Source organism: Scardinius erythrophthalmus (genome assembly GCF_964197995.2).
Source record: "Scardinius erythrophthalmus genome assembly, chromosome: 2".
Lineage (NCBI taxonomy): Eukaryota > Metazoa > Chordata > Actinopteri > Cypriniformes > Leuciscidae > Scardinius > Scardinius erythrophthalmus.
In genome coordinates, this window is record NC_138222.1 from 52,303,278 (window position 1) to 52,320,682 (window position 17,405).

The following is a 17,405-nucleotide window of genomic DNA, read 5'->3' on the forward strand; positions in this document are numbered from 1 at the left end:
TTTCACTCCCTGATGCTGGTGGAGCAAAAATGTTTGGTTGTTCAGTGAACTGTTGAGATGTGTTAGATATGTGTGTGTTGGTTATGTAAAGGGGTTACAGATCCAGAACGGGGGAGGGGAGAATGGAAAAAGTTTTGTGGTCCAAGTCTGTTCAAACCTGGCTGTTCTGATTAAAAAAGGCACTTATTAACTTTATTTGTGTTGTTTTCTTTTTGTATCCATTTGAAGAAAAATGAAATGTGTCGCAGGAGTGTAGATGGAGAAGATTAACATATTGTATTTATGGTGGCACGTTGCTCAAAAACACTTATAATAAATCCAGTTGAATAGCTTTGTGATGTCTGTTTTTGCATTTTAAGATTGAATGAATGATTACGAAAGAACTGTAAACTCAATTGTGGCAGTACAGTTGATGCATAAGACAGACAGACAGCATATAAAATAATATTTGCACCTGCATTGGCTGCAAATAGCATGTCAGGGAGAAATTTTGTGTCAGTGATGTCATGTGAATAATTAAATCAAGCATTATTATAAATAAGTTAATCAATATTGGTAGTAGTAGCTTTTAATAATAAAATGTCAGTGATAAGCTATTTTGTGTAGTAGTGGACTCAAAAAAAGCATCAAAAACATTCAAAAGAATCAGAGTTGTCATTCATAAGTTTAATTAATATTAGGCCTACTTATTATTATATTATTATTATGACAAATAGCTTTATGATTTCTGTTTTTAATATGAAATTAAAATTAATTGTATTTAAATGGCTGTTTTGACATTTCTCTTAGGTAAAATAACTTTTATAGTAAAATATTTGTGTAGCAAATATTATTGTATTACATTACATTATTATATATATGCAGTGGATGTGTCTCCAGCGGCTGTGATGTAAGGAAAACTACATTACCCATGATGCTCTCTGTCTGTATCAAGTGACGCGTATTCTCTCAGACGGAAGACCAGTGCGGCACAAATACAACTCCAGAGGTTTTAAACGGGGACCATTTCCATTTCATTACTACAGGGATGTAATGTAAGTTGCAATTCATCAGTGATGATTATTGCTGTGTTGTGTATTTCATATGTCAATTATTTATTTTTTTTTCGCATTCAAAGAGCTAACGTTAGCCAGCAATTATTATGATTAGATTTCTGCAGAGACTTAGGTCTAAATTTACACTCGCAGGACATTATAGCATCAATATCTGAGCTCGTATTGGTTCATACTGTTAGTGTAACGTCATTTGGTATTTGACATTACATAATGCTTTTATAGCTAACGTTACTAACTTACTAGTAAACATCAGTTCATAAGAGGGTTTTACTACTAGCATTTTCTATTGCAATTACCTTTGGTCCATTAAAATCAATATGAAGAATAGTGAGAGATCCAATATTACTACTATTATTATTTTATTTAATTCATTATATCTGTCATTTGATTTTGGGGTGAATATGACTGATTATCAACATGATTGATTTACTTGCTTATTTTTTTTTTTTTTTTTTTCAGATTAGAAAAGTAGAAGTTGAAAGAGGGGAAAACTCTCTCAACCAAAGACGGTTCTCACCGCCATGGCCGCTGAACTCCATGCAGCAATTTTTATGGCCAAACAAGAGCGACACAAGAATCTTTTCCTGAACTACAGAAACCTCAACAGCTTCCCTGTGGAGCTGCTCAGAGATGAAGGGATGCAGTTCCTGGAGCGTCTCTTCATGAAGAGAAACTCCCTCACATCCCTTGTAAGATCTCAGTCCCAGTGCTGTTAGTCTTCAGTTTTGATTCAGCCCTGTATTGAAATATTGTAATGATATATTTACCTGTTTTCCTCCTGTCAGCCAGAGAATCTGGCTCAGAAACTTCCCAACCTTATTGAATTGTGAGTATTTATCTTTGTTATACTCTTGTGACTTCGGTTTATGCTGTTATTATAACAATGGACAGTAAATTTTGCACAACTGTAATATTACTGTTGCCCAGTAGATGTCCCTGAGTCATTGTGATGTTTTACCAACCATACATAAATAACTATGACTGGATGGGCAATGAGTTTGGTTGAATGAAATTATTTTAGTTACATTTTTACTGCATCTGATGAAAAACGAGATTATGAAATGTAATCCCACAACTTTTTTTTTTTTTTTAAGATACCTGCACTCAAACAATATTGCAATAATTCCTCAAGGTAATTTAATTTTATAATTATATACATAAGTATTTTGATGTCAGATACAAGATGCATTGCACGGTACATGATGTTGTTGTTGTTCCAGCAATTGGCAACCTTGTGAAGCTGCAGTCACTGGACCTGAGTGACAACGCTCTTCAAATCATCTGCCCAGAGATTGGTCAACTGCGCTCATTACGACACCTGCGATTGGCCAACAATCAACTGAAATTCCTCCCGCAAGGTGAGTCGTGCACATTTATCTAAAACACTGAGAATGATTGAGCTGCTGCAACTGATTAGATTGATTATCAATTCCTCTATGCATATCTAATAATAGAATAATAATCATTTTATAACAAAAACATGAATTGCTGTATATTTAGTTTTATTGCTTTACCTGTGCTACCCAGCATTAAAATAATATTTCGGATTACATAGAAATACATGTATTTTGCATTTAACCTGAAATATTCCAAAGGTTGAATGAAGTCCTCAGGAAAGTCAGTACGGTGCTGCAACTTTGTAATTAAAAATGTTTCTAGGTAAACAGCCCCTTTTATTCTGTCATGGACATTATTTGTAACACAAGATATTTTTTCTTGTGTAATTGAGCAGCTTTAACTGCATCAAATAATGTCTTCGCTCGCCAGCTGAGTATGAGGACACTGCATCACCAGAAGCTTTTAAACTTCAGTACATGTTGCAGTTATTAAACTTCATTTAATGAAGAGATTTTTGTGCTCAGCATGACACTTAAATGGTTTCATATAAACTTCATAAAGAGACTGTGGGAAAATGACTAAGCTCTTTGACACTCTCTTTAATTGCTTTGCTTCAAAACACGCTGTTGTTTTATATCAGTCTTTTTATTGTTCTTTTCCATTTAAATTGGGTAATGTTTCATCTGAAGCCGAGACTGTTCATGGCTTTAATTTATCATACGTGAATTGTTCCAAACTAAGTGTTTTACAGTGAATTTTTACAACAGTTTCTAGCATATTTTATCTAGTGACATTCATTGCACACATGTTTGAAAGAAGTGTTATTTTTGTATTTACACAATTATAGTTCCTTTTCAGTATTACATAATGTATGATCTTGTATTTTTTTTCCAGAAAAAGCCATAAAGACACTCCCTATAGTTATAATTAGTGCTGTTAATCGATTACATTTTTCTGTAATTAATCACGCTAACATTAAAGTTTTTATTATATTTTTATGTTGTAATAATTTCACATTTAATCTCCAAATTATTGTAGAAACAACATAAAGACAGTATATTTTAAATATTTACAGATAGGAAATTTACAGAAATTGAATTAAGTTCTCAAATTCTTCAAAGTCTTCACTGTATAAATTAAAAATGAAATGTAGTTTAAGCTACAAAAGTTATTCAGTCAAGAGCAGTGAGTTATTTTTCTCAGTTTCATTTATTCTTTGATTGATTAACCCTTCACGTGTTGGTTAAAAATTACATTTTTTATTTCAATGAAATGATTGTACTATATTTTAGTCCGAAAATGTTTTTTTTTTATTTTATACTTTTTATTTTTAGGGGATTTTATGGTACTAAATTATAATCCATTTATTCACTTTTTGAGAATTGATATATGAATAAGAGCATTATCATATAATGTAACGATAGCTAAAGGATGACATGGAAAAAAATGGATGCTGCGTAAATTGCATTAATTATATATTTTTTCAGTTAAACTGAAAAAATAATCACATGCGTTGGCGCGTTAATTTTGACAACCCTAGTTATAAAAGCCTGTTATTACCTGATTCTTACTTGAAACTTTATAGCATGGAAAAAATAGACAATTCAGATTTTTTATGGAATATTGAAGTATTTATTATGAATGATTTACCTGTGCATGCACATCATTATTTGTTTTAATTCATGTGCCATTTTAATCTTTAATCAAAATAACTTCCCCTCCCTCTTGCAACTACATCTCTTCTCTGATGATGTGTTTACTGGCGTGAGGGCGGGGCAACCTGTCACTCACATGAGATCGACCAATAGCAAATCAATTTTAATCAATTCCCCATAGACAAAATCAAGTCCTGTCCTATATTTGTTTGTTTGTTTGTTTGTTAGAGAAGCCATTTCACTCTGATGTAAGCCATAACCGCAACTTCTGTTTCATGCCAATTTGAACATAAATGTATATTGACTTGTATTGGTAGAGCTGGGAGATCTCCGAGAGCTGGAGACTCTGGACGTGTCCACGAACCTCCTGAGGACTCTTCCAGAGCGTCTGCACCAGTGTCTGTCCCTGCAGTGTTTGACAGCAGACCGAAACATGCTGCAGTGGCTCCCTCGCCAGCTCTGTCTGCTGCCTGACCTCAATGAGCTCTCCATGGCTGCCAACTGCCTGACATCACTGCCCCTGGGTGAGCAGATCAAGACACAACATTTACAATACATTTACATTTGTGCATTTGGCAGACCCAAAGAAACAGTGTATTCGAGTCACTACCGTTCAAAAGTTTGGGGTCAGTTCTTTTTTTAAAGAAATGAATACCTTTATTTAGAAAGAATGCAAATGAATCCAAAGTGACAGTAAAACATGTTTCAAATAAAATGCTATTCTTTTATAAATAAAATATAAAAAAATATGAATAAGAATTGTCCTCAGCAGCAAATCAGCATATTAGAATGATTTCTGAAGGATCATGTGACTGAATTAATGCCTGCTGAAAATTCTGAAATAAAGTAGATTTTATATTAAAATAAAAAAGTGTTTTTAAATTGTTATAATATTTCTGTTTTTCCTGTATTTATGATCAAATAAATGCAGTGTTGTTGACCATAACGTCTTTCAAAAACATTAGAAAAATCCTACCTCAAAAACTTTTGAACGAGAGTTTCCATAGTCTAGTTTGCCTAAATTCAGTCCAAATACTCCATACAAGTTCTCTGAAGCCATATGATGCTTTATGTGAGGAGCAGACCAAAGGTTATTAAAGCAATAAGACTCATGAGGCCGTGGTTTACAGTGAATTTAGAACAGCTAATGTAAATTCACTGTAAACCACAGCTTCAATTTATAAAATGTCTATAATAATAATACTGTATATAACATTATACTGGTGTAATAAGGTCACAGGTTTATGTTTGTAGAGTGGCTTTGAACGGGACTCAACCAATCATTATAATAATATTTTTAGCATTTTTGAGAGCAACAGTTAAGGGGAAGGTTACACACAGCTCTTTTATGACTCCAGAGGACTATATTTCACGAGTACTGATGTTGTTGCAATATACTGATGCTTTATGTTTCTGTCAGATATGGGGCGCTCCATGGAGCTGCAGTTTGTCTTTGTGGACAACAACACTCATCTGAAGGCTCTCCCATCGTATCTTTATAACAAAGTCATCGGCTGCAGTGGGTGAGCTCTTTTCTGTCGTTGTAGTATGCTATCAAAATCACAGCTTTTATGTTTTAAAAATTTCTATAAAGTAGGGCTGTCGATCGATTAAAAAAATGTACTAATTAATTGCACCTATTTTTGTAATTAATTGTGATTAATCACACCTAACATTTGAAAGCTGAAAAATTACAAAACATTGAATTCAGTTTACATTTATTTGTATAGCGCTTTTCACAATACATATTGTTTCAAAGCAGCTTTAAAGTAAATGCATGTTTCTACATTACAATCTAGAGTAATCTGTTATTAAAGGTGACTACAGAGAGCAGGCGGTTCTATATTTCAGGATGTACAGTTCTCAGATAATACAAATCATGCAGTTAGATAACATCATGTATTCACTTAAGCAGAAACAAGCTCATTAAAGCAATTATTGCTAGTTGTGATCATAATAATTACAATATATTAGTAACGTCGAATCGATTAATCACAGTTAAAGCCACAGTATGGAATTTTTCTCCACTAGGGGTCGCTAACCTCTTTACAATAACAAAGGCGTAGTTTGATGACGCAACACAAGCTAAGAATTATGGATGTTGTCGTCAACGTCAAGCCGACCTATCTAATAATTTTTATTGTTGACTGAATACATCAATGCTTTTATCATGACTGTGATATGAAGCAGTTCGGGATTGCTAAGAGACAGCTATCAGCTCCACACGCGACGTGAGCTCCCGCGGATATAAAAGGAATATGGACATTTCATTCTACCGAACTACACGCGAGTGCAGAATTACTACTCACAGGTCAGTTTATTAGACAAATTAAACTTGTGAGGAAACGCAGCGCTGTTTCACTTGGTCTAACGTTACACTAGCACACTAAACTGCATTTGAATGTGTTGAAATTTATGTGTTAGTTTGTCTGTATGAGACTAGCAGTAAGCTAGATCAACATTAGAATAACATACAGATCATATTCTAACATTTTATCATTGTTGAACTATATAACATTGATTAGTTTTATGTAAATGTGCTCACCTGTTTAATAAAGTACATGTAGAAGCGGTCGAAGTCTCGGACGTGGAGCTCTCGTTTATATACTATCTATGGGAGCTCTCGGCATCTCGAAAACACCGCGCTGATATTGATTCTTGTTTTAGTTCTCCTTTTTTATCCAAAGTCTGCTTGCCATGGTCCGTAATGTTTGAACGAAACAACAACAGCGTGCAAATAGACATTGCGAACTACACAGTTGTCTGCGTCTGTCGCTTTGGTTAATCAGAGGACTCTGCTCATAGCTCTGGTTACCATGGCAGTACGAGCGGAAACCAGGGACAACGCGGATATGACGCCATTGACTGCGACAAAACGGAAATAAAGAAACGTGCAGTGTCTAAAAATTAAATGAAAATTTCTCCTGGTTTGAATGTTGGAAACAGTCGGGATAATGTCAGTACATAACTAGAAAAAATATATAACATAGATATAATGATTTTTTGCTAATTTTAAAGCAAAAAAGTTACATATTGTGCCTTTAATTGCATCTAACATAAAAGTTTGAAAATATATAATGTGTGTTTATATATATATATATAATCGATTAATTGCGATTAATCGCATCTAACATAAAAGTTTGTGTGTGTGTGTATATATATATATATATATATTATATAATATGTATATATATATATACACACACACACAAACTTTTATGTTAGATGCGATTAATCGCAATTAATCGATTTGACAGAACTACAATTTATAGAATATTTGTATATAGAAACAATATTTAGAAACATAATAACACATTTTTATTTAAGTGAACCTTTTGCATAAACCCATTATACTAAATGTCAGATTTGGCGGTGCCTTGTATACAGTGTATTTGGTGATATTTCACTCTCTGTCAATAATATATAGCGGTAAGTTTATTTTCTCCCCTCTTTAAAGTTTGTTTAAATTGACAGAAATCAATGTGTTATTTTTCCCAGCCGAACTATAAAGACATAAAGAAACAAATAGATTCAGCACAAGATAATAAGAGTTAATTTCCTTTTTCTGTTACCTTATGCCTTTTTTATGTTTTAATGTGATAGTATGGCTAGTTAAGTCTGAAATAGATGACTTGACATAATTATAGATGGGCATTCGATAAAGTGGAGCTTATTGAGATTGTGGCACTCCAGACCCTGTCAGCTACTGGACAAACGGTGCAGCAGAAACTAGTGGAAAATGTGTGTTGAGTCTTTGGTCAGATTTTCCGTCCATCTGAAAGTAAACAACATTGATTTTTTTCACACATGTAAGAGTTTACTTGCCTCACACAGACATCAAAACTCAAGATTCACTTTGGTAAATCTCACAAAAAGTTCTTCTATAAACTATAAACTTGAATCTGGCTCATCCACTTTTAACACGCTCTGCTGCTTTTGTTGCACATTTTCCAAAGAGAGATTCTCAGATGTTCCAGCCGTGCACCATTTCAGTAACAATGTCTGGGTGGGAAAATGCACAAGTTTTCTGACATTTTAAGTGCTGATGTGGCTATATATTGCTTCTCATGATATTTGGTGTGATTGATCCCTGGCTGTTTCAGATGGACACCTGGTCTAATGTGTCGATGTTCATGCAAGGTTATTTATCTGTATGCACGCACAGATGTGGTCTAGCTGGTCAGGTCTCTGACGTGAAGCAGCTCTGCTTGACTCTTGGAGATGTGACTGTTCCTCTGCCCTCTGAAGTGAAGGCCATCGGCTCCGAGACTGACGGTGTGTTGCCTCTGGAAGAGCTGGCATGCAGAGTCCTACATGCGGCCCACAACTGGACCGGTAAGTGTAAGAGTCGCAAACAAACCTACGACAATTTCATCGGGTTCCTTCACATTTACCAACCAAATGTTTTGACCACTAAAACATGTCTTGTTCAGACTGTCAGTCCAAATCTGATTTTCGTGCATATCCGATTGGAATCCAATCCTATTTAGCAAGTGTGAACGGCAAAAAAGATCACATGAAATACGTTTTTTACATTCACAATTTTAATCGCATTTCTGGAAATCTGTTTGTCTGACCTCTCTACGTCGTTTTTCTAGCTAAGTCACTTTCTTATGCCACATTAAAACAAACATATCTGATGTAGGAAACATATCTGCTGTTTGTTTCTGTTGAGTTTCTGCCGCTGCCTCATAAGTCGTAGTTATTCAGCGCCACAGCTACACGTTGTCTTGTAGTAAAACATCATCTGTCTTGTAAACCCCTCCATGTTGCTGCTGTTGTGGTCTTTTAGTGTAGATAAACCAACACAACATGTCTTATGTGCAGACGTGAAGTTCCTGACTCCGTTCCTGTTGCCCAAGAGTCTGCTGGAAGTCGTCCGGTGTCCTCTGGGTCACTGTCACCGCTGCAGTCAGCCCATGTTCACCATCGTCTACACCAAACTGTTCCCGCTCAGAGAGACTGCGCTCGCAGGGGTGCACAAGAGGTACTGATGCTGTAGTAACATCATATCACAAGTGTGTGTTTTGGAATTCCACTTTACACCGTGTCCTAAGCTGGCAGACGCGATACAATAAGATAAGATTCCAGTGACAAGCAGTTTGTACTAGACACGACTACGAGACGCGACAAAAACAACCAAAAATCACAGCCAATCGGATGAGTGTGTGGACTGTGCACTGCACTCGCAAAAAAATGGATTAAGTGCGTAATCAAATTCATAGATATTAGACTATTTTAACATACAGTAATTAAAAATACATACTGAATGACTGAAACAGACTTCGTCATAGAATGCAATTGTTTATTCACATTGAGTTCACAGTTTGAACGTTCTTGTTTCCTTTCATTTATTTTCAAGATCTGAGGTGAATTATCCATTGTCACTTTCAGTATGGCTATAAATGTCACACAAAATGAAATTGCAACTCACATTAAATTCTTTTAACATTAAAGCTAACATAGGTAATGTTTTTTTAAACACTTTTAGTTATACTGGTTCGCTCTCACTGTACTTCAGTGTTTTCTGAAAGATTGAATGATTTCTGAAGGATCATGTGAAACTGAAGACTGGAGTAATGATGCTGAATATTCAAATAGAAACAAATTCTTTTATATTGTAATAATATTTCACAATATTACGATTTTTCTGTATTTTGCTTTCATCATATAAATTCAGCCTTGGTGAGCATAAAACGTAGCAAACTTGAGCAGTAGTGGATGCCCCCTTTAAATCCACATGCATTCTGGGATTGAGTAGGTCAATAGTCAAGTCATATTTATTTATAAAGCGCTTTTTACAATACAGATTGTTTCAAAGCAGCTTTACGGTGATAACAGGAAAATAATGCAACAAAGTTTGTTTTCAGAAGAAAATAGTGTCACAGTCAAGCTTAAGTAAGTTAAGTGTTTTGTTGTAAAAAAGTTTTTAATTTAGTTCATATATGTGTATATATATATATATATATATATATACACATATATATATATATATATATATATATATATATATATATATATATATATATATATATATATATATATATATATATATATATATATATATATATGTATGTATATATAGCCACTCTGGAGAAAAACGTGATGTCATCGTCCAGCTCAGTTCAGTTCTCATTAAATGGTGTCAATGCAGGCAGATCAATAATATTGTTGAATATTAAATGTTCAATATTAAATACCATGCATGCGCATTTGCTGTTATGTGCATATTAATTTACCAAAAACATACTCTCTTTCATATATCTCATATATCTTGCATTCAGAAAACTCTCTCACATACACACACTCACTCTCTGACCCCTCTCACTTCCCCTATCTCCTCATCTTCCTGCTTGTTTGATTGGTTGAATTGAGCTGTGCTTGCTCTGATACCCGTCATGTTCCATCTGTAATGCAACGCTGTGGTTTTGGTATCAACATCCAGTAGCGTAACCGAATCAGCCTGCTGGACTGCTGCTCTCAGCTACTTCACGTGCATTAAGAGATCTAATCCACTCGCCAATTACCTCTTACCCTGAGTGTTCGACGGTCGTTTGCAGACCAGCGCTGGTCGAAAGAAAGAGAGAAAAGCTATTTGTTTAAGGGAATTCTTTTCCATTTGCTTCTTTTTCACCTTTTATACTCTCCGTTTTCAGTCGCAGGTCATCAGGTTAGCTCCCGCTGTTTCAATATCACTTCATCAACATGCTTATGAAAGCAAGTTGTGGGAGTAAAATAACCTCCCTTATATGTGCATACATTAAGCTGCATATTTTGAGTGCTCAGGGATGAAAGCTCATAAAAATTATTTTAAAACATCTCTTTCCCTGTGAGATTGCTTTACTTGAACTAACCATACTAGAAATTTGCAAACTTTTGCATTTGACCTGTGTTTTTGATACTGTATTGGTTTTTGGTAAGGTGAGAATCTTACTTGGTTGCTCCTAATCTTAGGGGGTTTGAAAAATCTCTAAACCTAAATGCTGTGCGTGTACTTTTGGAAGTGATCAGGCTTAAAATTATCTGTAACACTTTATTTTAAGGTGACGTAGTTGCATGTTACTACATGCACTTACTATAGTAATAACTAATAATAAGTAAATTATGCATAATCACAAGTAACTAGCCCTAAACCAAAACCTAACCGTAACTGTATATTAAGTACATGTAGTTAATTAATATTACTCCGTACTTATTTGAGTAGGTACAATGTAACTACTTCACATTAAAATAAAGTTTAAACCAATTTTAGCTTGGCAGACAATAAAATGGGTGCACAAAAATTTGTGTTCAACCAATATTTCGCCAATGCCTATACAGTATCATCTGGTGACTTTTATTTTTAATTAATTATCTTTTATTTCCTTTTTACTCATGTTTGTAATTATTTATTTATTTGGGAAAAATACTATAATATGATTGATTACAGAATCAAAAAGTTGCTATCTTAAAGGAACCGCATGTAAGAAATGTATTTCAATTAATCATAAAATGGCCCTGATATGTCACTAGACATTAAGAAATCATGTTCATTTCAAATACTTATATCACTGTCAACAGTAGTCCGGTAGTACCCCACTCTACAGTAATTTGAAAGTGATTGCAGTACCAGTTTTGGCCACAGTCTTACATACGGTTCCTTTAAAGGGACACTTCACCCATTTGCATTAAGCTTTGCATTGTTAGAAACCCAGTCATTCTATTGAATGGTCGTGCAACACTCTCTCATTTTCCCCTGAGACGGGAGAAATCTGTTATTTACCTCTTACACTTCCTCCTACAATGACGCAAAAATCGTCATTTTGCGTCATTGTAGGAGGAAGTGTTAGAGGGGGGGATTTCTGTTAAGACTACAGACACTAGTTTCTCATCTTTCCCAGGGTGGGGCGCGCTCACGCTACAGACCTATTACAGATCAGTGGGTGGTACTTTACTCTCTGAAACTGAAAGCAATATCCTCCATCTTGTTTGAAGCTAAGCTAACAGGCGCTGTGGAGACAGATGTACAGTTATGACAATAGCGGAGGAGAGTGCTCAATATGATATAGACTAGAGGAAGAGGATTTCGGAAGTCTGATGCTTGAATCAGGTGTTTGTGGCTACCTTTACAAGCCGCATTATAGCGAAGAGCAGCCGAGGCAGAAGACCTGCCTGCCGCGGACGAGGAGCCCGGACTGGCTCGAGTTAGGGCGGACTGGTGGCGCCGGTGATCTCACTATGCAGCAACGAACCGCTATGAACACAGAGATAGAGTCCGTCTGCGGCAAAGAATTTCAACGATGACAATTTCTCCTGGACGAAATCTCTGAATCAGACGAGGACACGGACGTTTGTGTTGTGAACTATCCTAGTTTCGCACCGCATATGTTCTGACTGAACATCCAGGTACCATGCAATAATTCACCTTTTCAAAAGAAATACAAACGAGGAGTAATGCACTATATGAGTTCGCCAACTAACTAGACATTTTGTGTGAATGTGAAATGATTTTCAAGCTCTGGTAGTAGCTAGCCTTGTAGACGGAAGAGTGATTTCTCTTATAGGCAGATATGCGCTTTCTGGATTAGTGGGAGTGGCTTGCGGAGCTGTGCAATGTGGTGCATTGTGGGAGTTGTTGTCTTTCATACAAATGCGTTCTGAAGTTATTTTTTGTCTTTTCTCGGTCACGAAGGCACCAAATTCAAAAATTATTTTACATTTCGACTACACATATGACCCACTTTAAATAAAAAACAATGTTCAAATGGGTGAAATGACCCTTTAAGTTTAAATCTGATTATTTTACAGATTTATTTCCTATCAGGTTATTTTTTCCCACATTGATTCATTTTCAAATATTGATAAATATTCTATAATATAATATTCAGCTGCTCGTTAATGCAAATAGCTAATTAGCCAATCACATAGCAGCAACTCGATGCATGTAGACATGGTCAAGACGATCTGCTGAAGTTCAAACTGAGCATCAAAACGGGGAAGAAAGCTGATTTAAGTAAGGAATAATTGACGACAGGCCGTTGAATTATTAGAAAAATAATGCACACTCGAGGTGGTAATGCGGTCACGATGCGAAGCGGAGTGGCTGTTACACCTCGGTGTGCATTATTTTTCTAATAATTCAACGGCCTGACGTCAATTATTCCGCTTATACTACAGTTACCACACCTCGAAACATTGTTCAGATTATGTATTTCAAGACGTTTGTAAAGTTGTTGTCATTAAAACGCTCTTGTATGTAGGACTAATTTCTTTCGCATCTAATCCCATGCCTCCGTTGCTAATTCCAAAACGTCATTTTACAGTTAGTAAGGAAGGTTTGAGCCACTGATAGCAGACTAATGCTGGGACACATGACTAGCTGACACATTCTCTGACTGTTTTCATCGACTGCAGCAGATTTTAAACACCGACTTTGAACACAGACTGAACGCGCTGAACACGCGTTTGGGCATGATCAGTCATAAGTAAAAAATTACATTCATAACCGGCCTTAAAGTGTGTCCCCGGCTTATTGCTGTTATTAATGCAGTTATTAGAGAGAGATGTTGCAATAATGAGACAGAAAAGCATGTGCGTCAATATTATTATTTATTTATTAATTCAATTCGTTATAATTAATTTGTTTTTGTTTTCATTTATTTAGCCTATATTCAGTTTAATTTTCTATTGATTATAGATAACCTAGGACTATATACTTTATTTATTAAAATTAAACTGCATGTTTCTATTGATTGTGAAGCTAGACATTGAAAATTGCAGATCAAGCACATGGGGCTAAATGTTTTTTTCTTGTTATGAATTAACTACGCGAAGTGATATGGAACTGTAATGCGGTCAAGACCTGCCTGGAACTACTTTAGCTGTGCGTTTCCCTGAAAATAATGCACACCTTAGAACATTCTTCAACCAATCAGATTCAAGCATTCAACAGCCCTGTAGTATAAGTAACTTTAAACTTGGCATGGTTGACATTGGTTGTTGGTGCTGGACGGGCTTGTCTTGAGTATTTCAGAAACTGCTGATCTACTGGGATTTTCACGCACAACCATCTCTTGAGAATGGTCCAGAAAAGAGAAAAACCCAGTGAGTGGCAGTTCTGTGGGCAAAAATGCCTTGTTGATGGCAGAAGTCAGAGGAGAACGGCTAGACTAGTTCCATCTGATAGAAAGGCAACAGTAACTCAAATAAGCACTCGTTACAATCCGAGGTCTGCAGAAGAGCATCTCTGAACACACAACATGTCAAACCAAAAGCAGACGAGCTACAGCAGCAGAAGACACACACCGGTGACACTCCTGTCAGCTGAGAACAGGAAACTGAGGCTATAATTCACACATGCTCACCAAAACTGGACAATAGAAGATTGTAAAAACATTGCCTGGTTTGATGAGTCTCAAAATCTGCTGCGACATTCAGATGGTAGGGTCAAAATTTGACATAAACATGAAAGCATGGATCCATCCTGACTTGAATCAATGGTTCAGGCTGCTGGTGGTGTAATGGTGTGTGAGATAGTTTCTTGACACACTTTGGGCCCCTTAGTACCAATTGAGGATCGTTTAAATGCCACAGCCTTCCTAAGTCCATCCCTTTATGACCACAGTGTATCATCTCCTGATGGCTACTTCCAGCAGGATAACACACTATGTCACAAAACTCAAACCATCTCAAACTGGTTTCTTGAATATGACAATGAGTTCACTATACTCAAATGCCCTCCACAGTCACCAGATCTCAATCCAATAGAGCACCTTTGGGATTCGCTGGAATGGGAGATTCGCATCATGGATGTGCAGCCGACAAATCAGCAGCAACTGTGTGATGCTATCATGACAATATGGACCAAAATTTCTTGAGAAATGTTTCCAGAACCTTGTTGAATCTATGCCACGAAGAATAAAGGTAGATCTGAAGGCAAAAGGGGGACCAATTAGCAAGGTGTAACTAATAAAGTGGTCAGTGACTGTGTAAGATATCGCTTTTGGCCAAAAAAAGAAAAGCTTTATTGGTCAACCAAAAAGAAATCTCATCAGTTTTGCATTGAAGAAGAGACCTGAGGGTTTTCATCTAATGTTCTACGTTTAAGTTAATTTCTGAACATTCAAAAAATTGTGTGTGGTCACGTCTTTAGAAAAAACGCACATTCTGATTAATGCAAAACTTCATATAATATACCTCAAATTATTGCATTGTCTTTTATTTGAAGTTTTGAAAGTTTGTACGTATCAAGTGTTTTCATTTAGGTTTTAGTAAGCACAAACTTAAAATTTTAAACTTATTGGCCTGGTATCACAGACAGGGTTTAGATTAAGCCAGGATTAGGCCTTAGTTCAAGTAGGACATTTAAGTTGCTTTTATAAACATGGCTTTGAAACCAGTGGCACTGACATATTTCAAGAAGTGTCAGTGCAAGTTGCGTTCAGTCAAAACAGCTCAAACATACATTTTAGTCGGGGACTATCTTAAGCTTTGTCTGTGAAACCGGGGGAGAATGGTATAAGTGCTACTTGATTTAAGTAGATTTTGTCTGTTTTCTTCCACAGAACCACAGTAAGTTTTGTAGCGTACTGCTGCTCTAGCCAGTGTCTGAGGACGTTTGACCTGCAGGGCTGACGTCTTACACACGATAACCTCACAGCACTGCTCATGGTGCTTTCATCTTCACAAAGGATATCGCAAGAGACTTTCTGTGGAACTGATACCTTTCTGAGCTTCAGGAACATTTGACAGCCCACCGTCCCGAAGATCTTCATGACAGACATTAAAGTATGTCCTCCTGTCCTGAGTGTAGCATCTCTAAAGAAAGCCAGCAGTTGGTTAAACCTGATTACATTTCACAAATGAATGTAGAATCAATTGATCAATAAAGTATTGTTTGTGTTGGGATTGTTACAGTTTGCTGTAACCAGAAAGGATGAAGGTTTCTTGAGAAACTTAACATTTATTCTGTTTTAAAGATTACCAGCATATATACATTTAAAACTAATTTTTAAGTGAGATATGGATATTTTTGTTTTCATTTGAAAGGAAAATAGAATTGTTTTTTTTAGAGCTCATCACTGAAAATATTACTGAAAAGTCATGTTTCTTTAAATAGTACTTAAAGACTGTGACCCAATTCTTTCCTTTTTAAATATAAACGTGTGTCAGTTTAATCTGAGGCTCATAATCCAAGTGTATGAGTGACCAGGATTCAGCTCTTTTAAAGCACAATCACATGTGTGTTGTTTTGTGTTACGAGTCTTTTGTGAAGCTTTGACTACAGAACGCTATAAAGTGCCAATTGACTTTAATGAAAACATGAAATTGATTGTTCTCATTGAAGGCAGCTTCAATGGATTGTTCTCGAATAGTACTATTTTTGTGTAAGAGAATATTTTCAAAAGACTGAGACATGAATTATGAGATTTGCTGATACTACACTACAGCCGTCAGTCATTGTGCCGATACAGCAGCAAAACACCGACATTGTTCAGCTTACTAAGTTAATGTATAGATGTTACTGTTACAGTTTCATTACAGTTCTTTATTTTCTCTGAAGAGTTTGTTCAGCCTAACTTTTTACTATGTTGTTGTTTCATGTTGGCATTTATATGCAATTGTGCTGTTGTTCGAATGTTTGGCAATAATAACAATGTTTAAAACATCTCTTGTTGGTTTTCTAATTTCAATTTCATTCATGTTGAGCACCATTTTGACTGAATGTAACCGTTATGGCAGCACTGAAGCTGCATCTGTGCATTATACAGTGTGCAGCATCAATACACAGAATCATGACATTGGTTTGTGTTTGAATGTTGATTCTTTCAAGATGTTGATTAAATGACAATGGCAACATTTTTTTTTTTTAAATAAGACAACTCTGATGTGGCATCTAACTTAAGCTGCCTCAGAGCTGGCAAATGGCTTTTATATGACATATATGTATGTCATATGGTTTTATATGGACATATATGGCTTACTGCGTCTTTAAACAGAATTTAGAAACACGTGAACTCTGCTTTTAGACAGTTGGGAACAATATTGCTTGTGATTTTTCTATGTACATCATCTGGATATACTCCGAAAACAGAGTTGAATGAAATGTCTGCTCTGTGGATCTGAGAATTGAAATAGGATCTTTAAGGGTATTATTTACAGTATTTTTCTCTTCCATGATCACAACTGCTCAGACATGAAGAAACTATTGCATCCAGTACTGTGCTTTCTCAAAATGAGAACCTTTTTGCTTCGACTTTGTATATATATATTCCAAAACAATTTGGGGTCTGTGGCTGTGCATTTTACTTGGGAGTGGTTAATAGTCATTCTAATGATATGTAAATATATGCAAATATAATCATGTCTAACTGCTTTT

The 17,405-nt window shown here is 35.7% G+C and overlaps 1 protein-coding gene across 2 annotated transcripts; it reads left to right on the forward strand.

Annotated features, from left to right (window-relative positions):
- Positions 1–931: 931 nt before the first annotated feature.
- Positions 932–16,881, forward strand: lrrc28 (leucine rich repeat containing 28). Of its 2 annotated transcripts, none has more exons than XM_081351740.1 (10): positions 932–1,034; positions 1,515–1,744; positions 1,841–1,881; positions 2,150–2,187; positions 2,276–2,413; positions 4,366–4,572; positions 5,469–5,571; positions 8,214–8,383; positions 8,876–9,035; positions 15,569–16,830. In XM_081351740.1, the coding sequence occupies exons 2-10, from the start codon at positions 1,577–1,579 to the stop codon at positions 15,600–15,602; spliced, it is 1,059 nt and encodes a 352-aa protein (XP_081207866.1). In that variant the 5' UTR covers positions 932–1,034; positions 1,515–1,576; the 3' UTR covers positions 15,603–16,830. The 2 variants fall into 2 exon arrangements, with proteins under 2 accessions (XP_081207866.1, XP_081207865.1); XM_081351739.1 differs by having other exon boundaries at positions 936–1,034; positions 15,592–16,881.
- The last annotated feature ends 524 nt before the right edge of the window (positions 16,882–17,405 follow it).

Bases quoted from the DNA above. Each gene is read 5' to 3' on its own strand.
- lrrc28 (XM_081351739.1), top strand. From the start codon at position 1,577: ATGGCCGCTGAACTCCATGCAGCAATTTTTATGGCCAAACAAGAGCGA. The intron at 1,882-2,149 runs GTGAGTATTTAT...TTTTTTTTTAAG, and splicing joins CTTCCCAACCTTATTGAATT to ATACCTGCACTCAAACAATA. The intron at 2,188-2,275 runs GTAATTTAATTT...TTGTTGTTCCAG, and splicing joins TATTGCAATAATTCCTCAAG to CAATTGGCAACCTTGTGAAG.